Consider the following 23812-nt stretch of genomic DNA (forward strand, 5'->3'; position numbering starts at 1 on the left):
CAGTAAGAAGCTGGAGGAAACTACTTTTGTATTTTTAAAAAAAACTTTGTAGCAATAAATTAAGATAAATATTCAGAACGTGCATCTGTTTTTTGTTACTGTAAGGTCAGATTGCGAACTGTTGTGCTTAAAACATGACTGATTTCATTTTTGTTTGTTAGAGACTGCCAAACGTGTATATTAAGTTGATAATGTGACTTGAATTTAATGGTCAGCTCAGCAAAACAAAAACAACTTGTACATGAAATAAAAATAAGATTTTATAGACTTCTAAGAGACAGTTTGTTTCATATTAGTTTTTGTTATGTAGCTCTAAATTAGGTCAATATTTTACACTTTTTACATAACAAAAGTTTGGAACTCGCTGCAAGGAACTGAAGATCTTTTAAATATTGGATTTTAATGAAAAGTACTGAATTACATAGATAATTGATTTTTAAAGTCATCAGGAAACATTATAATAATCTAGTCTGATCTTTTGCATAACAGACTATTGAACCTCACCCAGTAATTTTTTCATCAGAACCATAACTTCTGTTTGAGTTTATAGAATTGGAAGGGACCTCAAGAGATCATCTAGTCCAACCCCCTGCTCAAAGCAGGACCAATCCCCAAATAGCCCCCTCAAGGATTGAACTCACAACCCTGGGTTTAGCAAGCCAATGCTCAAACCACTGAGCTATCCCTCCCCCTTAGATCATAGCTTTTTAGAAAGACATCAAATCTAGATTTAAGGGCTTCAGGTAATGGAGAATCCACAACATCCCTATGTAAGTTGTTCTAAGGGTAATTCCCCTTAGCGTTAAAAATTGTACGTTATTTCTTGCCTGAATTTGCGTAGCTTCAAGTTCCAAACATTAGATCTTGTTATATCTCTTCTCTTAAATTAAGAAGACATTTACTATCAGAAATCTCTCTCCAATGACCTCTTAACTTTCTCTTGGGTAAATGAAATAGATTGAGCTTTTTTAAAGTCTCTCACTATAAAGCATTTAGAGAGACAGGGTGAGTGAGGTAATATTTTTATTGGATCAACTTTATGTGTCTAATATTCTGGGACTGACATGGCTACAAAAACAATGCATATAAGGCATTTGTTGTTTATAGTTTTGATAATGGTTTAAGTGTGGTACATACATAATGACTAATATCAAAATCAAATATTTCACGATTTCAGAATTAAATGTTAATTAAAACTTGCAAAATAATGGATGTAAATATTTTTATTATGGATCTGTAGTTTGTTTTAAGTTCACGGTAACTGAGATCATATAGGTTGGTAATAGAGGAGGACATGCATATTTTTTTCCCCCACCAATAAGGGAAAACAAGATGCAGAGAGATTTTCAACTAATAAATTATATATAAAAAATAAACAAACCGAAACAAAAATACTAGTGTGTTTAGGCTGGCAGATAGCCTTCTTGGAATTCAAGTGTCATAAAAACTTAGGGATTTATTTGGGAGGGCCTTCAGCTTGTTTATTTTTCTGTTAATAGAGCCTGATCACTAACAGAAAAGGGTGTGTGTGTGTGTGTCTGTCTGTCTGTCTGTGTGTGTGTCTCTCTCTCTCTCTCTCTCTCTCTCTCTCTCTCAACAAGTGGGCTCGTATTGTAATGCCAACAGACCATCAGCAGCAGGCAGGATTCAACCTGGCACCTCTGAAACTTAGTGTATGAGCCTCTACTGTAGGGTTGGGCAAACTACGGCCCAAGGGCCGCATCTGGCCCTTCAGATGTTTTCATCTGGCCCTCAAGGTCCTGCTGGGGAGCGGGGTGGAGGGCTTGTTCTGCATGGCTCCCAGAAGCAGCGGTACGTCCCTTCTCAGGCTCCTATGTGTAGGGGCTGACAGGAGCTCCGCACGTCACCCTCACCCCAGGCGCCTCCCCTGCAGCTCCCATTGGCCAGCCAGTGGGGCCAATGGGAGCTCCAGGAGCAGCACCTGTGGATGGGGCAGCGCGCAGAGCTGCCTGGCTGTGCCTCCATGTAGGAGCCAGAAGGGGGACATGCTGCTGCTGCTTCCAGAAGCTGCTTGAGGTAAGTGCTGCCTGAAGCCTGCTCCCCAACCCCTTGCCCCAGTCCTGATGCCTCTCCCACCCTCTGAATCCCTCAGTCCCACCCTCCTGCACCCCAGAGCCTGCATCCCTCACTGGAGCCCTCACCCCCTCCCCCAATTTCATGAGCATTCATGGCCCACCATACAATTTCTATACCCAGATGTGGCCCTTGGGCCAAAAAGTTTGCCCACCCCAGCTCTTCTGCATGAGCTAAAAGCCACATGCTTCTTAGCCAAGGCTGTGGCAGATTCATCAATCTTTAGCTGGCCTAGGTGCCACTAGTGGGGGACAAAGTGCCACACTACGCAGACAGGGGTTATGGTATGATACATCTGACCTCTACCTTCTGAGAGCATGAGAGAAACAGGATCTTATCCAAACCCAAGATTCTCTAAGTGCACTATTGCCATGCCATTGGCTGGTCTGCTTTGAAATTAAAGAATTTTGAAACTTAAAATCAACATAGATTTTGTAAACTTGTAGAAGGCAAAGATGAGAGAGAACTGGCACTGCTTCCCAACTAAGCCAGCCAGTTGCTTCTGCTATGGTAACATAACAAACATCAACTTTTTCTGCCCAAAGAGCTGTATAAAACAGTTGCCAATTTTTTGGGGGGGCTTGGTGAGCATTTTATGGGTTTGAACATGCACCAAGTGGGTTTTTTTGCATTGGAGTTTTGCCAAAACTGAAGTTTGCCCAAATCTTAGTTCTAGTTTTCATGAAAGATTGTGAATCTCTTGCAGTACGAAGTGCAAGCCAGAATTTGAATGACCTTAGAAGAGAATGGTAAGCTGATTTTCATTTGAAATACTTAAAAAAAAAAAAAAGTCAATATGAGCCAACAATGTTGCCTACCTCAAACTAAGATATTCAAACATTATCTTGTTGCAGATATCCTGAATTATTTGTATTAGAAAGTAAGATGAAAACATCTTATAAGAAAAGAATTAAACCAGCATAACAAAAAGGGTGCTGTGAGATAGTCTACTTGTAACCTACTTACCTAGTTCTAACACACATTCTTGTTACATCTAGGTACCCTAATCTCAAGAAGCCCTACAAAGGCTTGGTTGGGAATATTGCAGTAAAATATAATCTAAGCAAATGCTGAGGGCATACACTGAGACTTAATTGGAAAACAATCCTGGATTATAATTAGGGTGACCAGATGTCCCATTTTTAAAAGGACAGTCCTGTATTAAGCCCTCCTGCAGGTGTCCCAAATTTTTCTTAAAAACAGGCAAATTGTCCCGTATTTTCTGTCTTCCTCCTCCCTCCCCCCCATCAGTACTGGCTGGTACTGCTGCTGGCCGGATCCCTGCTCAGCAGCTGTCCGCCCGCCCACCCACCAGCCGTGAGTGTGGGGGTTCCAGTGGACGACGATGGGGGTAGGTGTGCACGGCTGGTGGCAGGGCAAAGCTGTAGTATGTGGGGGTGGCCACTCCCCCTGCTGTTTCCTCAGCACAGTCTCTGCAGCACACTAGCTCTCGGCCAGCAGGTCCCTGTCCCCAACCCCATTTCTGGTTGGCACTGGCTGCACTCTGTGAGCTGCAGTGACTGCTGAGTGCGGGCAGGCTCCAGGCAGCATCCAGCTACATGTCGCCTCTGCTGCCCACCCATCGACCCTTTACATGCTCGCTCTCTCAATGTCCTTTCCCTGCTTTGCCCCTTCACCCTCAAACCCCACTGCTCCTCCATACCCCCCTAGGTGGGGCATGTCCCGCTCCCAGCGCTATGCAGCAACCCAGCCCCTGGTCGGAGTGCTCAGCTCACCAACAGCCTGGCTGCCAGGCTCCTTCCTTCCCTCACTGCCTCTGGCTGGGGTGGTACCCTGGGAAAACCCAAGACCCTCCAGCCCAGGGTGCTGGCCAGGAGGAACCAAGCCCTGCATGTGCCAAAGCCCCACGCAGTGCTGGCATAAGGAAGCCTCTCTGCCCGTCAGCTAAGTTCTGGAATGGAGTGGGGGGGAAATGATTTCCAGCCTGTTCATGCCCCAACCCTGCAGGCTCCACAGCAGCCCTCTGGGCAAGGGCATAGCACCCTCTTCACCTGCCCCCCTCCCCTGGGTCCTGCCCCCAGGGAGCACGGGACTGCTCCATCTCTAGGACCTTTTCCTCCTGAGCCATTTCTCTGGCTGGGTTCACTGAAGCCCCTGCAGCCAGGTTCCCTTGGCCCTGGCACACAATGCATCCGTAGGGCTTAATCTCTTCCTGCCCGCGCTGTAGCCGGGGGACTGGAGGCAGCTGAGTTATGTCAGTGGCCAGTAGTAGTCTGGAGGTGCTAGCTACCTTTCAACATTGTGCAGAAAGACACGAGCCAGGTCATCCCTTCCCTTCTGCACAGTGCCAAAAGGCTGCTGCTGGCCACACTCTGGTGTGAACCCTGGCAGAAATCTGGGGAGGGGGCATGTGACCCCGCATCCCTTCCCCCACATGTTGCCTCGGGATAGGTTGACCAGATCACCAGACTAAAATATCGGAACACATTGGGGTGCCATCAGCCCCACCCACAGTCCACCCCCGCTCCTTCCAGGCTCATCCTCCACTCTGCCCCAGGTCCCGCCCCCTCCCTGCTCACATCCCCCCCCACACCCTTCCTCATCCCTTTGGCCTGCTGCTGGCTTGCTGCGTCCCTCCTCAGTCCCCTGCCCACTCGCTCACCTCTTCACCCCCTCGCCGGCCACTTGCCCCTATGACACCAACTTCCCCTCTGCCGGGTGGGTGCTTGTCCACTCACCGCCTCATCCCACCCCTCCACTGCCCTCACCCTGCCCCTTCCCTGCCTCCGCCCCTGAGCGTGCTGCATCCCCACTCCTCCCCCTTCCCTCCTGGAAAGCGTTAAGTGCTGCCAAACAGCTGTTAGGCAGCAGGAAGTGCTGTGAGGGGGAAGAGTGGGGACACAGCACGCTGCGGGGGAGGAGGTGGCGAAGAGGGTGGAGCTTGGCTGCAATTTTTCCCAATGGGTGCTCCAGCCCGGAGCACCCACGGGGTCAGCACCTTCCTCCCGCTCGCCTCCTTACCTGAATATCAGGGAAAAAAGGCATCGCGATCGTACATTGATCGGGATGCGGGACAAAGGGTTAAATATCAGGACAGTCCTGATTTTATCAGGACATCTGATCACCCTACCATGGGAAGATGAGGCACCAGGTACCAGGAGAGGTGAGTCTGTCCTGGGGGCCCAGCCAGGCTTGGAGTGTGAAGAGCGCTGGACAGGGAGGGCCAGGTTGATCAGTCTCTTCCCCCAACCCCATATGTGAGAGAGGTGTATGGGAGTGTGTGTGTCACCTCTCCCTGTGTGAACCCTAAAGCCTTAAAGATAAGAAGATAAATACAGCATAGTTAGATTTTCTTTTTGACAGTCAACTTGGTGTTTAATTTGAACATTTGTACTGCATAGTTCTGATTGATTGCTGTTGAGCGCGCTTGAATACAAGTAATTTTACCAGGTGTCCTGTATACAGCACAGGAAAATATGGTCACCCTAATTATAATGGGTTATATACATCTGTGGAAGAAGCTACCTATAACAGTTACATATAACAGTATCAGACTGTGATTCAACCAAGAACTGATATATATGCTTCATTTTTAGGCACCTCAGTAAACTCATATAAGTTTAATGGAACTACTGTGGTACTTAAAGTCAACCATGTACTTCAATCCTTTATTAAATCTGGGCCTTAATGAACTTAAATTTAGGAAGGATATATTTTCTAGTAATCAGCAATATTTCTGTATATATAATATCTTCTAAAAAGATGATGGGCTGAGTGGATCCATGGTTCTCATATCTGTATTTTTCAGTTTCCTGCTGACATTTTGGCCTGAAGGAATTGAAAGGACAAGCAAAAAAAATACTTTATTTGTAGGTTTGGCTGAAGTTAAGGCATTCTACTTCTAGAATTATCTGCAGACAGAAATGCCAAAAAGAGTGTTTCATATTTTTCTTTTGTAGTTTCCAATGTGGTGTGAGCTGTTTATGTATTCATATTAGCATTTTGTTACAGCAAAAAATGCTAACAAAGTACAGTGTGTGTATTTAAAGCAAAAAGACTTGGAAAAGATTTTAAAACATTCTTTGATACTGTTATATTTTTATTAACTTGCCTTTGTTCTTTTTTTATGACATTACTCAAATGTCACATATCAAAATATAAATTAAAATCTTGGCAATCTGTTTTTCAGAGGGTACTGAGAAATGTACTTCTGTTTAGAGGTTGAACATGATAATTACAGTATACAGTGCAGACTCATCTCAATCCTTTTAGTGGAATGTTTGTTGTTATGGTGTCTTTTTAGTATGAGCCACCGTTATTCCATGTGCTTGGATTTTAATAATGCTCACTAAATTTAATTAATGAGAACATTCTTTCATGAAATCAGATACCTTTTGCACTAGCTTATGGTTCTTGTATTTTTTTCACATTAGCACATATATTTTAGGGATATATATATCTATATATATATCTAATTCACACTACAATAAGGCATAAGAATATTTGAACTTAGGGAATATGTACGTTTGAGAGAGAAGCCTTTCCCGTCTGCATAGTAAAATCACCTCTGTGAACTCCAGAAGACCTTCTTCCACTGCCATAGCACTGCGCACACAAGTGCTTATGTTGTCATAACTTGTGTTGCTCAAGGGGGTGGGTTTTTTCACACCGCTGAGTGACATAAGTTACGCCAACATTGGCTGTAGTGTAGACATAGTCTGAATATGCAGTGAACACAGTTTGCAGACACTGAATAGTGGTAATATATTGTATTGCAAATTCAAGCCATGACAATGGACAGTTTGGAGCTGAAACAATATTTAAAAATTAAAGTTTATATTATTATTATGGTGGAGATTTTCTATTTTCATAAGGTACATAGTTAAAGAGACCTATTTTATATTTACTTGAACAGTACAAACTTTGACCTAATCCTAAAAACACTTTCCTACTATGAGAGTACTTGCAGTAGTAAATTTAAGCATGTATGTTTTTTCAGGATTGAGGCCTAAGTGGATATCTAGAAACATATATTTGGATTCTCTGTACCTATGGAAAATAATTTTAAATACATTAAATCTGTATTAAAATTAAAGTTTTTAGCTAAAAGTGAAATATTTTGTTAGCTGAAATATGGATTAAATTAAAACTATTGCTTGTATAGATACAAGATTTCTGGTGTCATTTTTAATTTGTTGGATTTCTTGTGTAGATTGTGAGATTTTTGAGTTTATACCAGCGTACAAGTTGTAAAAGATATAAAGCTGACAAGACAGGTTATGTGGACTATCAAAGTACAAACATTTGTGATTAGCCTCATAACCATATTCTCTAAAGCAGTGGTTCTCGAAACCAGTCTGCCGCTTGTTCAGGAAAAGCCCTTGGCGGGCCGGGTTGGTTTGTTTACCTGCTGCGCCCGCAGGTTCAGCCAATTGTGGCTCCCACTGGCCGCAGTTCGCCACTCCAGGCCTATGGGGGCTGCAAGCAGCGACAGCCACCACATCCCTCGGCTGCTGTTCTCCAGCTGCCCAGCTCTAAAGGTAGTGCTGCCACAACCCCTCCCACAATAACCTTGCAACTCCCTTCTCTGTAATCCCTTTTTGAGTCAGGACCCGTACAATTATAACACAGTGAAATTTCAGATTTAAATAGCTGAAATCATGACATTTACTATTTTTAAAATCCTATGACCGTGAAATTGACCAAAATGGACTGTGAATTTGGTAGGGCCCTAGTTATGTGCATGCAACATGTGCCCGGAGCCAGAGCTTTCGAAAGTAGTACTGTTCGGCTGTCCATGCATGTGCCCTGCACCATCTCATGGTTTCACCTCAGGCAATAAAGGACGCAGTGGCCACTGGCATCTCCAGTTCCTTCTCACGGTTGCAAGGTCCAAGTCGGAGCCTCTGCTGTCCTCTTGTCTGTGTGTGATGCACTTTCCAAAATGTTTAGAAGAAAAAACTGTGTTACTGTTCTTAGTTAAGATTTATTGTTTTTGTTCTACATTTTCTAGTTTAAATTGTTCCTTTAAAAAAAATGATTAGGACTTGGGCTGCTGCTTGGTGGTGTTTCCCACCAAACATTTTTTCTCTTCCCCCCGCACCTAGTACCCTGACCTGGGTACTACGTTATGCCAAAGACACCAAGGTTCAAAATCTGTGCTTCCTGTCCCTGTTTGTTTTTCCATCAGCGATGAGCACCAGTTCTGTTTCTACTGCTTGGGGGAATCCCACATTGTGTCCAAGTGCAGTAGCTGCCTCTCCTTCCTTCCTGTAGTCGAGAAAACCAGGCTCTCTTCCTCAAGACGTACCCAAGTTTCAGATTCTGACTTGGGAACACCCGCTCCCTCCTGCCTTGTACATCAGCCTGAGCAAGCAGAGACCGCTCCCCCTACTGTGGAGCCTTCTTTGGGTTCTGCCAGTACCAGTGCTAAGGACCCCACACTAGGGCCTAGCCACAGGCTAAGGAAGCATGCTTAAAAGTGTGGCAGTAAGTCTTCCTCCAAGTCTAAGAGTTGGCACCATCCTTAAGTTCTGGACATGGAGGAATCACCCATTCCAAGACTCATGAGAGTGACAAAAGACAACACCGATCACCTGATCCATCGCTACTGATCACAGATCCTGTTACTCTGCCTACTTCAGCTCTGCTGGTGTCTTTTGAATCATCTGTCACCAGACAGATGTCGTTACTGATACTGGTCCCTCCAGTGGAATGGATACCATTGACCCCTAGAAGACTTGGATGGTCCCCCCGAGCTGTTTGCGTTAGAATGGCATGAGCCCTGATCCAGTCACCTGCTTGCAGGGCTCCTTCCCTGCTATGTGCCTGCCACTTCCTCTTCTGTCAGTCTGCCCTGCCATTTGTGGAGGTCTTTGACTCTCTGATTTGGATGATATGGATGTCTGACATGGTCCACTGCTCCCTTTCCAGAAGCACAATTACTGCAAGGTTCCAACAGCAGTTTTCCACATTGTCTTACTTGCAGAGCTAGTATGTGGCACCATGGTCACAGGCTACACAACAGCAGGGTCAACTGGGTTGGCCATATTTGAACTGATGGCCCCAGTATTCACCCTCTGAACAGTTTGGGGGGACTCCTCTGCATTGCCACCACAATCCTCATTAGGTAGACACTCCAAAATAGTGTTGGACGATGCACCACTCAGCCTAGCTCTAACAGTACCAATGGATCCGGAGAGGTATCCCTTATCTCTAGATGTGGCCATCTCATCAGCCTCCTTGTCTCTGGACAACTATCGCCATTTCCAGGAACTGCTGCAGAGAATAGCTAATGCTCTTGATATCCCATAGTCGTACAGGACAGTCAACACCAACTACTTGACATCTTGCACACATCAGTACTGGTGAGTGTGGCCCTACCAATCAACAACACCATCCTACAACTGGCACACACTGTATGGCACACCCCAGCCACATGAACATGCACTCCAAAAGGGGCTGAAATGAGGTGCTATGTCCCCCCCCCCACAATGGGTCATAGTTTCTATTCTCTCACCTTCTACCCAACTCACTGGTCATCCAAGCAACACTACCTCTGCCTCACTCCCTCTGACACAGAGGACAAGAAACTAGGCAGAAAGGTCGTCTCCTTGGCAGGACTCCAATTCCATATCTCCAGCTACATAGCCCTGGTGGCCAAGTATGACTTTATCAGCTATGAGCGAATGGTCAGTTTGCTGACAAACTACTTTGCAAGATCAGAACCGATTCCAGGCGTTTTTCCAGGAAGGCAAGTTACTCACCAGATCTGTGCTACAGGCCGCAGTGGACTCACCAGACATAGCATCGTGTGTGCTGGCAACAGGGATCATCAAGTGGAGGGAATCCAGGCTATACCTCTCAAGCTTCCCTAGGGAGGTTCAGAACGCTAGAGATTTCCCAGTCGATGAATCATGCCTCTTCAACAGAAGATGGATGATTCCTTATACTCACTGAAGGACTTTACAGCCACATTAAGAATTTTGGGCATCTACCCACCAGCACCTAAGAGAAAGTTGTACCACCCGCTCCAATCACAATGCTACAGGGCCCCACAACTATACCACCAATGTACTTACGAACCTCCTCAAAAACGCCATAAGGCCCACAGAACCCATCCGCTTACACTGATAGCCTAGCCATCCACATAACACACTCAGTCATCATGTAAACATTATTTCTGGATGTCATTAGAGACCCATCAGCCATGCCATACACCAATGTCCCCATTTGTCTACTCCCTTTGCAGGCCACCTCAAACTTTCCCTCACTAGAAAAATACATGTAGTTTATGGTTCTTGATAGGCAAGATGCCTGCTTTTAAACTGATGTATATCTTGAGGTTGAATGTGGGGCCTTGACATTTTCAGTATAGGTTTCTCCCATTCAGACTTATCACTGCCCTGTGAGTATTCACAAGTTCTCTGTGGTGGCAGTTCAGCTCTGATGTCAGAGAGCCCTATTTAGATGACTGGCTGATAACAGCATGGTCCAAAGGAGAGGTCTGGGAATCAACGTTTCAGCTGCTTCTACTCCTTTCCTCCCGGGGAGTCAATGTCAAAAAATTAACTTTACGCCCTGCACAATCTCTGGAGTTCATAGGAGCTCACATAGATGCTACATCCGCTCAGGCTTATCTGCCTAAAATCTGTCCCATGGCAATGTGAGAACTAATCACTTCAGTGAAGTCCTTCAATTTCAGCCAAGACCTGCCTTTCCCTATTGGGGCACATGGCGGCCTACACATACATCACGTCCTTCGCTCAAATGAATCTGCGTTGTCTACAACTATAGCTACAAAGAGTCTACTCCCACTTGTACCAACCTATGCGCACCCGAATCAGCATCCCAGCAAAAGTCATCTCTCCACTACAATGGTGGATAGACCCATTACAAGTCTGCTCTGGGATGACCTTCCTACCATCCTCATCCATCGTGTTCTTTATAGTGAATGCATCTCTCACAGGCACAAAGCACTTGGACCCCACGGGAGACCAGGATGCACATAAACATATTGGATCTCTGGGCAGTCTACAGAGCTTGCCTCACATTCCTGCCAACCATTCATGGCCAGCATGTCGTCTTCATGCGAGACAACACCACTACAATCTCCTACATAAACAAACAAGCAGACACAAGATCCCGAGCCCTGTGTGCAGAAGCAATATGCCTATGGAATGGTGCATTGCATATCATATCCTTTTTGACAGCAGCTTACTTACCAGGCACCTAGAACATGATTGCTAATGCTCATAGCAGAAACTTTGCAATGGACGATGAATGTGGATTGAACAACATGGCAATCAGACATCTTTGGTTGATGGGGGACCCCAAAAATGGATCTTTTCGCATCCCACACCAATACTAAATGCACCCAGTATTGCTCAAGAGGAGGAATTAGGGCTCACTTGCAGGACTATGCCCGATAGATTGTTTGTTTGGTCCAGATGAAATGCACTGTCCCCCCACCCCCATCTCTCCTACCACCAGGGGTTTATAAAATCAGGTGAGAGAAAGCAACAAGCATCCTGATCACTCCCTTCTGTCCTTGACAATTCTGGCTTCCACTTCTCTGAATACCGACCGAAGCACCCTCAGGTCATGCTTCAGATGTTCCAAAGCTGCTGATTCAACATGACGGCAGACTCAGACACCTCAGCCCATACATGCTTCAACTGATGGCTTGGTGTTTGGATGGACACTATAGCATAGCGAGAACTCACCAGCACGGTGCCTCCTGCTTGTTGTGCTAGGAATTAGCTCGATTCCAGCTTCTAGCTCCCTCTCCTGGCTGGTGGCTCACCTGCCTCAGGCCCCCATGTTCCTCTCAGACCCCGGTGACCCTTTCCCTGGGATTCTGCCCCAGCAGCACCCCCTCTCTCTGGATCTCCCCTCTCAGGGGAACCCCCAGCCCTCTAAGCCCACCTCACCTCAGTGGCTACTGCCACTCATTGTCTAGCCTGTGTTCACTGGAGAAGACTTCAGTATAATGGCCACTCATCACTGGCAAGGGGGATTTGGATCTGCTTCCTTTCCCTGCAGCCCAGTACGTCTCTAGGCCTTCCTATCAGGCTGTGGCCTGGGAGTTCACCAGGCCTGATCTCCCCAGCTCAGCTTGCCCCTTCCCAAGCTCTGCTCTGTCCATGGTACCCTTTTGCTTCTTCAGGCAACTATGTCCATCTCTCTCAAAAGCTAAAGAGAGAGACTGACCCAGCTCCTCCCTGAGCCGTTCTAACAGGACCGGGTGTGGCCTAATTGGGGCATGGCCCCAGCTGTGGCTGCTTCTTCAGTCAGCCTAGCCTTTTCTCTAGGAGCAGGGTAACTGCCCTGCTACAACACCTCCACTAGTGCAAGAGTGCTCCCTAGCAGTGTGAGGTATCCTTTCAAACACGCTCATATCGAGCCAAATAAACACAATTCACTTCTTGGGCAGCGCAGCAGGGCCTTCCCTGAAGCTGTGAGCATTCTGCTGCTCTTAGAATATTTCCGCTATCTAAAGAATTTCGGACTTGCCCTCAGTTCCTTTAAGGGGAATGCATCTGCCATTAGCACCATCCACCCTCCAGTGGATGGGCATTCTTTTTTTTAACCTCCTTAACTATACCACTCTGGAAGGGTCTTCTATTGAAATACTCACTCATTCAACCTGTTGCTCCTCAGTGGGTCTTCAACCTAGTCCTCACCTCATTAACAACCACCTCCTTTGAACCTATGGCCTCCTGCTCTCTGTCATTATTCTCCATGAAAGTCTCTTTCCGCATCACCATTACACCAGCTAGGAGGGTTGGCAAACTGGGAGCCATGATGGCTAACCTCCATTCCATCAGTTTTCATAAGGATAAGGTCTCTTCATCCCAAGTTCCTACCCAGAGTGGTTTCCCAATTCCACCTCTATCAACCCATACACTTATCTACCTTGAACAGACAGTCTTTCCAGAAATCTCCCAAACTATTTGTAGCCCTAGCAGAAAAATTAAAGACCAAGCCATTTCCACCCAGAGAATCTCTAAGTCTCAGGGTGCATTTTGCGCTGCCACCAATTATGAGGATGATCCCCACCAGACAGGATTCGGACCCCTTCCATGAAAGTGCAAACATCAACCACAGCTGCACTCCAAAATGTGTCCCTTGCAGATGTATGCAAGGTGGCAACGTGGAGTTTGGTACATGCCTTTTCTGCATTCTGTGCTCTGGTGCATGATTCTGCGACGGATGCTTTGTTTGTTCTACAGTTCGATCACTCTCTTCACACCTTCCTGCTACACAGGTACTGCCTGTTAATCAACCACAGTGGCATACAATAGGGACCGGACCATCACTCAAAGAAGAAAATGAGGCAGTTGCTTACCTGTAACTGGAAGTTCTTTGAGATGTGTGGTCCCTATCTGTATTCCAGACCCCCCACCCTTCCTCCCCTCTGCTGCAGATCTGATAGGTCTGTGGTGGAGAAGGAACTGGAGATGTTGGTGGCCCTCTGGTGAAACAACAAGGTGATGCAGGGCATGTGCGTGGACTTATTAGGAAACTTATTTTTGTTGATTTAAAACCTGAGGCCAGGGCCGGCTCCAGATTTTTGCCACCCCAAGCAGCAAAAAAGGAGAGGGAAGAAGAAGAAGAGAAAAAAAAAGCCGCACTCACGATCTGCAGCTCTACCACTGCTGCTTCAGTCTTCGGCAGCAATTCGGTGGCTGGTCCTTTGCTTGGAGAGGGAGTGAGGGACTTGCTGCCGAAGACCCGGACATGCCACCCTCACTGGCCACCCCCAAGCAGCTGCTTGCTGGGCTGGTGCCTGGAGCTGGCCCTGCCTGAGGTTCAAGTGGGGGAGGGATGGGGGCCAAGGTGGGCCTTAGGCCCCCCTATACACAAGGCCCTGTCTGCTGCTGCTCTTCTCCCCACCAAGGCCCTGGCCAAGCTAGAAGCCAGAACTGGCCAGTAGTAAGAGCTGCTCAGGGAGCCTGATCTACTGTGAGGCACCCCAGATCTTCTACTTGCCCTGGGTGGCACACCCCATGGGCAGGGACACAGGCCAGGGGCTGCTCTTGGGCACTGTGTCCCACCACCCAGGTCTAAGACTCCCCACAGTGGCTGATGTTCCCTGGACAGCTCTTACCATGGCCCAGCTCTGGGTTCCAGCCTGACTAGGGAATGGGGACTTGGGAGAAGAGGACGAGCAGAGGCAGGGAACAGAACTCCAATCTAACATATAAGACTGGATCACTTGTGTTGGAAGTCACTTCTGAAGGAGGGGAGTGTGCTGTCTTATCCAAAACAGGATGGAGAACTTCATTTGTACGCATCAGCAATAATAAGAAGCAATGTCCCATGTCATGCAGGTCAGTGAAAAAGGCATGAAAAATAGTAGTGTCACAATTAGGGAATAATTAATCAAATTTGATGACTTCAGAAAGAGATGCTCAGAAAAGGTAGGAGAGATGAATGGATATGGTTGAAAGTGTTTTGTTTTATACACAGTGAACGTATGGTATGAAAATTAAACTTTTATCTACAGTCTGTTCAACTTCAGAAGTATTTTTTTTTCAGTTGTAAAGAATAGTAGAATAGTGAATGAAGGAGCCACAATTAACAGAATATTTACTGGTAACTTTCCTGACCACTTTGCTTGTATGCTGTATCCTGCTTCCCTTAGTCAGCTTTTAGTCTTACAGACTTTGAACTCTTTGGTTTGGGAGCTGTATTTTAAAATGTATTTGTACAGCACCTAGTACAGTGGTGCTCCAGTTAGTGTTGGGGGCCTAAGTTTTAAAAATATTGTCCAGGGAGATAATCTTTGTCATGCCAAGTTAAAACATTATCCCCAAAGTTTGTAGACACTTGACAATTGTGGCTAGGGTCTCACCTGTAACTGTGGACACTGTTATGTCATGGATTTCAGCAGTGATATTGGGGCTTTATGTCATGATCTTAATATTACTTTAACAATTCTTATAGTTGGACTTTTTTTTTTGAATTCTTTCTTTTCATGTCATGGATGAGTAATGAGAACATAAATTTATTTTAAATCTCTGAACTGTATTCCAAATTTTAGGATCTTTTATGACGTGGTCACCTTAACATGTGGATTATTAGCCAAGTAGAACGTAATTGCTTCTTTGAAACTGTTCCACTACAGTATCTTATGTCAAGTTTGATTTGAAGCTGATGTAATTCATGGGTTATTGACATGATTTGTGAGACCACTATGGTCTGTAATGTCAATAAGCTGTCAGGTATGTGCAATATTTCCTTGTAGTTAAAACCCTTTATGAAATTTTTGGTGAAAACTAATCTCTCAGCTCTGCTATTCTAATTGGACAGTGCACTTTTAGGCGGAAAAATGTTTCAGCTAACTAGCTAGATGTTTCAGCTAAATATTTTCAATCTATTTTAGAGGCCATAAGTAAGAGATGCAAGTCCCCACTCATTTCCTGAAAATTGTCACGTTCTCGTATTTACTATACCCACTTTTTTAATGATAGTAAATGAGGTGTTGGATAATCAGTATAATGTTAGCATAGCAGTTCGTCAACTGCTAATCCTGTCTCGGTGAGAATTATTCCACCTTTTACACTAAGGATTGCACTGCATGTCTTGATATCTGCTTAAAAAAAGAACTAGATAAATTCGTGGAGGATAGGTTCATCAATGGCTATTAGCCAGGATGGACAGGGATGACGTCTCTAGTCTCTGTTTGCCAGAAGCTGGGGATGGGCAACAGGAGATGGATCACTAGATGATTACCTCTTCTGTTCATTCTCTCTGGGGCACCTCGTATTGGCCACTGTCGAAATGGAAGACAGCATACTGGGCTAGACGGACCTTTGGTCTGACCCAGTATGGTAGTTCTTATGCTTAACCTTTTTGACTTTCAAATTCATGAAAGGTGTTGGGGTCATGTTAAATGCTTGCTCCTTTTTAGTTACAATGAGCTAACTTAAGTGTCCAACTCAGGCCAGTGGTGAATTTGGCACACTTTAGCATACTGCTGCATTCTTCTAACAAAATAACATGTTTTTATGGATGTTATGTAATTAATGAAATATCATGACATTACACTTCAGTCTGTTTTGGTTTTTTTTAAACTAGTATGCCTGTGTTCATTTTCTTCCTCTGCTTCCTTCCATTCTTATTTCATAAACTTGTGTTAGTGAAATAATGTTTAATGACTGGATATATATTTTTTTCAATATATAATTAGAATATAGTGTTTCTCAGCCATTCTTTGTAAGTTCTTTTTTTTTTCCTTCAAATTTCTTCCACTGGCAGAAAGAGAGAGAGGCCCAACTTAATCACTGGTATCACTTTGAAATCAATAGTGACTTGGGAGGTGAATAAGGTCAGTTGGGAGGAGATTCCTGGCATTGTATAAGAGTCGCAAATTACTTTAATTTTCTTTCATTAGGAATTCTGTGCCTCTTTTACCCAATTCAGTATGTTTTGTTTTAGCTGAAATTTTAAACTTCCCTCTGACTTTTAAATCCACAGAAATGTCCAATTTTAAAATCTATTTTTTATTTTTATGAGTCCAGCTATCTTGGAGAGTTGTTAAAGAAAAGCTATTTACTAAACAGTGCATTTTTTCCATGGATCTTTTTTTTTTTTTGAGTTGTGTCTCTAGTACATATCTAAATTAGACTAAAAGGATGTGATCAGTATAAGGGTAGTTATTTTGATAAAAGCAAATACAACTATTAAACATGGATATTATAAGTATGTAGATAAATGGGTTTACCAAATTTATCAACATCTGTAAATTTTCATATAATTAAATATAAATAGTCACAATTTTCCCACATTCCAGAAATTTGCTCCAGGATTTTGCTTCATTCCTGCAACAGTAATAAAATAATAGTTTAGGCAAGAGAACAAGAGAGAGGGTTCAGACAAGGGGCTGACTGTATCCTACAAAATTCTAAGCTCATTCAATTCCCACTCGTGTTTTAGGAGGTGACTGGCATATCATGAACTTTGGTCCCTAATTCTCTTTTTCTTGTCTATTCTATTGTTTGATGACTGCTGCAGATATGTAGCAAACTCTTGGAACAAACCTTGTATAGCAAAATTGAGACTGTCAGTATTTCGTTATATGAAGGTGTACAGATGGGGATGTTAAATCCATTTATGTGCGTTGTTACAATATTTAACTGCTGTACTCTGATGCCTAGGTCTTTTTTCTCTCCAGATCCCAGTAATACAAATGATTTAAATTTAACATACTGATTCCTCCTTGACTGTAAAACTACCATCTTCCCTGAAATATTATCTTATGATATAGTTCTATGTACAAAAAACAGTTTTATTTTAACACCCCCCCCCCGAAATATATTGAAAAATGATGAGGGTCTTCTATATGTCCACAAAATTTGATGATACAAAATCATTACTGAAGTTGAAGTATGAGAGTGTATTTAATTGCTGCATGTGTATATTTCAAGTAAACTGTTGTGAAACAAATATTTTTTTTCTTGTGGTAAACACGCCTCATTCTTTAAGTGCCTTTCTACCACAAATGGAACCTGGAAATGTGATTATTGCAGTAAATATTCTAAATATGCAGTTTTTTGTAGTACTTTTTCTTATTACATATGTAAATATGAGAACAAAGAGACAAAACATATTTATGCTGAATAGTAGAGTAAATGGTTTAAATCCTTTATGATTTCTGCATATTAATAATCCTTTTAGGAACTTTTCATTACACTCTTTGAGTACAGCTGAAGAGTAGTCACTTACACCTAGCAGGAGAAAATTTTCCTTTTACTAGAGTGAGTTTCTGGGCTCTCCAAAGTACAGTATAACTAGAGAATCAGCCAGCTGATGCTTTTAAGGGCATGTCTACACTTAAACTGCTGCAGTGGCGCAGCTGCAGCGCTTCAGTGTGGACACTACCTACGCTGATGGAAGAGGTTCTCTCTTTAGTGTAGGTGTTAGCTAGGTTGGTGGAAGAATTTTTCTGACAACTTAGTGCTGTCCACACTGGTGGTTATGTCAGCATAGTACATCGCTCAGGGATTTGGATTTTGTATACCCCAAATGACATAGCTTTGCCAATGTAAATTCCCAGTATAGGCCAGCCCTATATTTCACTTTCTAAACAAAAAAGGAACTGGTGGGTTGGCCCCAATAATTGTTAAGAGTTGGACACTTTGATTATTTTTGTAAGGTTTTTATTACTGAGTGTTCCTTTTAGTTTGCAGTGGTGTTGTAGCCATGTTGGTCCCAGGACATTAGACAGATGAAGTGGGTGAGGTAATATCTGTTATTGGACCAACTTCTGTTGAGCTTTTGAGTTACACAGAGCATTTCTGCAGGTCTGGGAAAGGTACTTAGACTCTGTCTACACTAGGAACTTAGGTCAGTATAGCTATGTCTCTCAGGGGTATGGATTTTTCACATCTTTGTGAGATATAGCTATACTGATGTAAGTCCCTGTGTAGACAGCGCTAGGTCAACGGAAGGATTCTTCTATCAACCTAACTACTATGGATCAGAGAGGTGGATTACCTATGCTGGTGGGAGAATCCCTGTAATGTTTTAAGTGTAGTAAAGCCATCACAGTTAAATACAAGATAGAACAAGATTATTTAGCATAAATAGTCATAGCATTTTCTAAGAGACCATTCCAGGTAAAGTGGCCTTTTGACATCCATGCAGTCATAGCACAAAAAGGGGCTGTTAGTGGGTTACAGGTTGTTGTAATAAGTTATAAATCCAGTGTCTTTATTAAGACCATGATTGTTAGTGTCTAGCAGAGTTATGAATTTAAGTGCCCGGGCTCATCTTCTGAAGGTCTTATGCAGCTTTCCTTTGAGGATGAGGACTGAGAGGTCAGATATGGAGTGATTGTTTTATGAAAAGGGTTTGCCCACATGCAATAGGGTGTCTTTGTCTTTTATCATATTTCTATGTGAATTCATTTCAGTGCATAGTGATTGTCTGGTTTCACCCACATAGTTGTTGTTGGGACATTTAGTGCACTGGATGAGGTACACCACATGTTGGGATAGTCATGTGTAGGACCCATGGATGCTGAAAGGTGTATTGAAGGGGTATTGATCATTGCAGCAATGGAGATGTCAGCAAGCTTTGCATTTGTTATAGCAGGGTCTGGTGCTGTTTTGAGTTGGTGTGTCCTGGTCTGTGGGGAGTTTTCTTCTGATGAGGTTGTGGGGGTTGTTTGAAGGCCAGAAGGAGGGTTTAGGAAAGATTTCTTTCAGGAAGCGGTCCCCATCAAGTATGGATTTTAACTGTTGAATGATATTCTGCGTGGGTTCTAGAATGGGGTGGTAAGGTGACAACTTAAGGGGTGTGAGATTGGAAGGGTTTGTTTTTTTTCTGTATTGAAGCAGGTTTGCTCGTTTTTCCTTTTAGTATAAGACTTGACAAAAACTTTCACAAGATCTATAGATTTCTCTTCTCAGTTCTCACCATGGCTATCTGAAGTTTTATAGCTTTCCACACTTCGATTCAATCAAGTGGCAATGGAAATTCAAGCAAGAATTCATGTAAACCATGCCAGACAGATGGACGTTCTTGGAATTAAGATATAGTGAGTTAGCCATATAGTTTTACAAAGATTAAGCCTTTCATCATGTTTCCTAGTCAGTCGTCGTTTCCTCATAAATCAGTTAAGAATTTAAGAGCTTAACACAGCCATCCATTTCCTTAAATTGCCTTGCCTCTTATGTTTGCATCTAGTGGTAGTGTCCTATAACTAAGGCCCTGTGTAAATCCAAAATTAGCCTAATATCATGATTTTTCCAACACTGGGGAGGTGGAAGCAGACATCCTCACCTCTGCCTCCCCACTGTCATAAAAAATCACAGTATTGGGCTCATTTGTGGTTAGTTGTCTGGTCCCATCCCAGAAGGGTATGGGGAGGTGGTGGGCTGGTTGGGGAGAAGGGAGGACACAGGCAGCAGGCCAGCAGGGGTGTTTCACCACATGGTAGCTGGTGAACAACTTGGAACAGGGCCAGGTTCGCTCCATGCTCAGATTTGGCCCAGGGTGCCACTGCTGCTTTCTGGCTGGCTGGCCAGCCAGTGGGGAGAGGGGGAAAGCATTGACAATGTGCTGCAATGAGGTGCCCTGCCCCAGAGTAATCCCTAGGGGAGACAATGCAGCACCAGCTGTTGAAGAGCTAAGACTGGAATCCACCATTTTGAGCATGAGCAAGTATGTGAGGAGGCCCTGCCCTGGTGGGGAGATCAGGGTAGGGGAATGTGATAAATTCTCAGCGCCATGCACACACTTGCATGAGCTCCAAGTGGTGGATCCCGGTCTCAGTTCCTTGCCAGACGTCACTATAGTGTCTTCCCCCATGCCTGCTGGGGGGGGTGGCATGGTTTGGGCTGGGCTGTGATGCCTAATTGTCTCACATGTTGTCAGAGCCACCTTCCTCTTCCTGATGGCTGTCTGTACAGGATACAGCAGCCTGGGCCAAAACTGAGCATAGAGTAAGCTGGACTCTGATCACTGTTCTGGTCTGGGTTCTCCATGGTGCCATGTGGTCCGATGCCTTGCTTCACCCCCATTGCTTCCTGATAAGACCAGCCTGTCCCCTTCCTGTCCCTCTCCAGGATGGGACCTATCCATTAACCACCCACAAGCAGCCTCAGTAGAGAGGTTGAAGTGTTGGAAATATCTCAGCTGTTTGGGATGGGAGGAAGACTCAGAAGCCACATGTGTCCCAGGAAATTCAAATACTTACCTGCGACAGTGCCAAGATTTTTGCATTTAACAGAGGGAAAATTTAGCAGTTTTGGGAGCTGTGCCTTCTGCTGATCCACAGATAACTAGACTGATATTGTTAAAATCAGAGTAGTAACTTTCTGCACAAAAGCAGTTTAAAATTACTGACACTTGAACTCTGCTACTCAGAATTTAAGAAATAAATGAAACTGTCAGATGATGTTTTCAGAGAACTATCCACAATGATACTAAAATCTTTCTTGACTGGTAACAGCTAATGTAGACCCCATCATTTTATAGAGGAGATAACTTCAGATACAAAATGATACATGCATATAAACAGGATAATCATACTTAGCAAATCATAACTTTATCATTGACATCTTACATGATATAATTTGTATAAGATTTGTTGCAATTGTATAACAGTGGTGGCAACAAAGATATACATGGTCATATTTCAATCATATAGCATCACAGCCTATAACCAGAGTTTGTTGAAGTGTTTAACCAGCTCTTTGACAGAAATTGCTAATTCTACAGGCGCAGAGAATATGTTGTTCAGCTAGTTCAGCTTCAGGTTGACTACTTTATTCAAATTTAAGAAACCAATTAGGAGTTGAAAATTCAGGGAAGATTGTTTTCCTCTTCCAAGCTATGAATAAACACTAGGTGTGGGAGGATGAGACATCTATTTCTAAATTCCTGAAGGACAGTGGTGACAAGAAACAAGTTCAATTCACTACCTAAGGATAATACTTTAAAACATCCAATAGTTTTAAATGCAAAACAAAATTTGAAAAACTTTTTGGTAAACTTTTTTTTCTTATGTATACAGCACATTTAATATAGTTTTATTTAACTAATAAAAATTGTAAAATGTTTTTGTGGTTTTTAATTTAATTTGAATTTAGTGCTTGATACAAATCACAAGTAAAAATTGATCATCATTAAGTAAATAGGCTTACTTAAAAGGCTTTAGTCCTGGGGGAATTTTGTTTCACTGCACGTGCACAGAATTAATGTTCCTCCCAGATTTATCTGCTTCCCTGCAGAAAAATGACTTCTGACAGGGAAGCAAAGGGAAGCCACAAGAGTGGTCATGTGGCCCTCCCCGGGCAGCGCAGGGAGGCTGGTTCAGGTGCCCTGAGCAACCAATAGAGATGTAAATCACTGCCAAGAAGGGGGGTGGGGCTGGGCTGGGGAGAGGTAAGGGGGTGTGTGTGTGTGAGAGAGAGAGAGAGGGAGAGACTCTGTCCCTCTCACTCACTATTGAAGCACGCTCAGTGTGGAGAGTTAGGACTTGGGGGTGTTTCTGAGGAAGTAGGCATGGGGCAGACTCTGTCCCCTCAGACAAGCAGAATGTAGTAGCCTGTCTGCTTAATGGATTGTTCCCATTGTGAATTCCCCTGGAAGTATAAAACAGGTATAAAAGTTTTAAGGCTCCTTTACATTGCCAGAGTGGTGTAAAAGACAGTATGGTCTTATAAATGCATATGGTGCTTTAGTGATTAGGACTGACAAAATTTCCTATCAAAATATGCTCCATGAAGTGTTTGCTACTGACTTTTCTGGAGATGGTCAGTAGCAAATATAAATTGTGTGTTTGATTCCCCAGCCCTCCCTTGCTCTTCATTTCTCTTTGTTGTAACACTGAGTATATGGCTGCATATATTTGATAACTAATACCTAGAAATAAAGGGTCAAACCTATCTACATTACTATTAGTCTTGGGGGGTTAGGGATTTCCTCCAATGCTCCCCACTACCATTCTCCATCCATTGTTTTGTAATTCAAATAAATGACTGAAATAATTGAAACCAGAGTGATTATATTGCATTTTTTTTGCAGAATTTAAAAATACTATGTGCAGATTTCCCCCAGGAGTAAACTTAAAAGGCTTTAAATTGCACCAAGAGTGGTTTAGGTTCGACATTAGGAAAAACTTCGTAACTCTCAGGGTGATTAAGCACTGGAATTAATTGCCTAGGGAGATTGTGGAACCTCAGTCATTGGAGATTTTTAAGAGCAGGTTAGACAAACACCTGTCAGGGATGGTTTAGCTCAGTGGTTCTCAAAGCTGGTCTGCCTCTTGTTCAGGGAAAGCCTCTGGTGGGCAGGGGCAGTCTGTTTACCTGCCGTGTCCACAGGTTTGGCCGATCACGGCTCCCTTTGGGCATAGTTTGCCGCTCCAGGCCAATGGGGCTGTGGGTAGTGTGGCCAACACATCCCTTGGCCAGGGCTGCTTCCTGCAGCCCCCATTGGCCTGGAGCAGTGAACCATGGCCAGTGGGAGCCGCAATCGGCCGAACCTGCTGACACGGCAGGTAAACAGACTGGCCTGACTCGCCAGGGACTGTCCCTGAACAAGTGGCGGGCTGGCTTTGAGAACCACTGATCTAGATAATACTTAGTCCTGCCAGGAGTGCAGGGGACTGGACTAATGACCTCTCGAGGTCCCTTCCAATGCTACAATTCAATGGTTCTATAAGTAAAAAATGCATCATTCACCATTTTATAGCACAATAAAAATGTAATAAATTAAGAATCTGAATAAATGTAAATGAAGCTATATAGTTAGTTTAATAAATCTGTATAGCTTCAGTGTACCATCCTGGCTAGCAAAAATCACCGAATTTGGAATAAAGGCTATATTTAGCTGCAAAGAGTCCTGTGGCACCTTATAGACAAATGGACGTTTTGGAGTATGAGCTTTCGTGGGTGAATACCCACTCCGTCGGATGCATCCAGTGGAAATTTCCAAGGGCAGGTATATATATGCAAGCAGGAAGCAGGCTAGAGATAACGAGGTTAGTTCAATCAGGGAGGATGAGGCCCTCTTCTAGCAGCTGAGGTGTGAAAACCAAGGGAGGAGAAACTGGTTTTGTAGTTGGCAAGCCATTCACAGTCTTTGTTTAATCCTGAGCTGATGGTGTCAAATTTGCAGTTGAACTGAAGCTCAGCAGTTTCTCTTTGAAGTCTGGTCCTGAAGTGTTTTTGCTGCAGGATGGCCACCTTAAGATCTGCTATGGTGTGGCCAGGGAGGTTGAAGTGTTCTCCTACAGGTT

At 43.9% G+C, this 23812-nt stretch overlaps 1 protein-coding gene across 2 annotated transcripts in view; it reads left to right on the forward strand.

The window, feature by feature from the left end:
• ME1 (malic enzyme 1) overlaps window positions 1–23812 on the forward strand; it is a 367704-nt gene that overhangs the window by 20495 nt on the left and 323397 nt on the right. The window contains exon 1 of one of the 2 annotated variants that reach the window (XM_050950149.1): window positions 2765–2843. The exons of the other annotated variant lie outside the window; for it this stretch is intronic. Coding sequence (XP_050806106.1) covers window positions 2841–2843 — 3 coding nt within the window. The 5' untranslated portion in view covers window positions 2765–2840. Of the gene's footprint in view, window positions 1–2764; window positions 2844–23812 lie in introns of those variants that run through there. 2 annotated transcript variants of the gene reach the window in all.

Source organism: Gopherus flavomarginatus, chromosome 4 (genome assembly GCF_025201925.1).
Source record: "Gopherus flavomarginatus isolate rGopFla2 chromosome 4, rGopFla2.mat.asm, whole genome shotgun sequence".
Lineage (NCBI taxonomy): Eukaryota > Metazoa > Chordata > Testudines > Testudinidae > Gopherus > Gopherus flavomarginatus.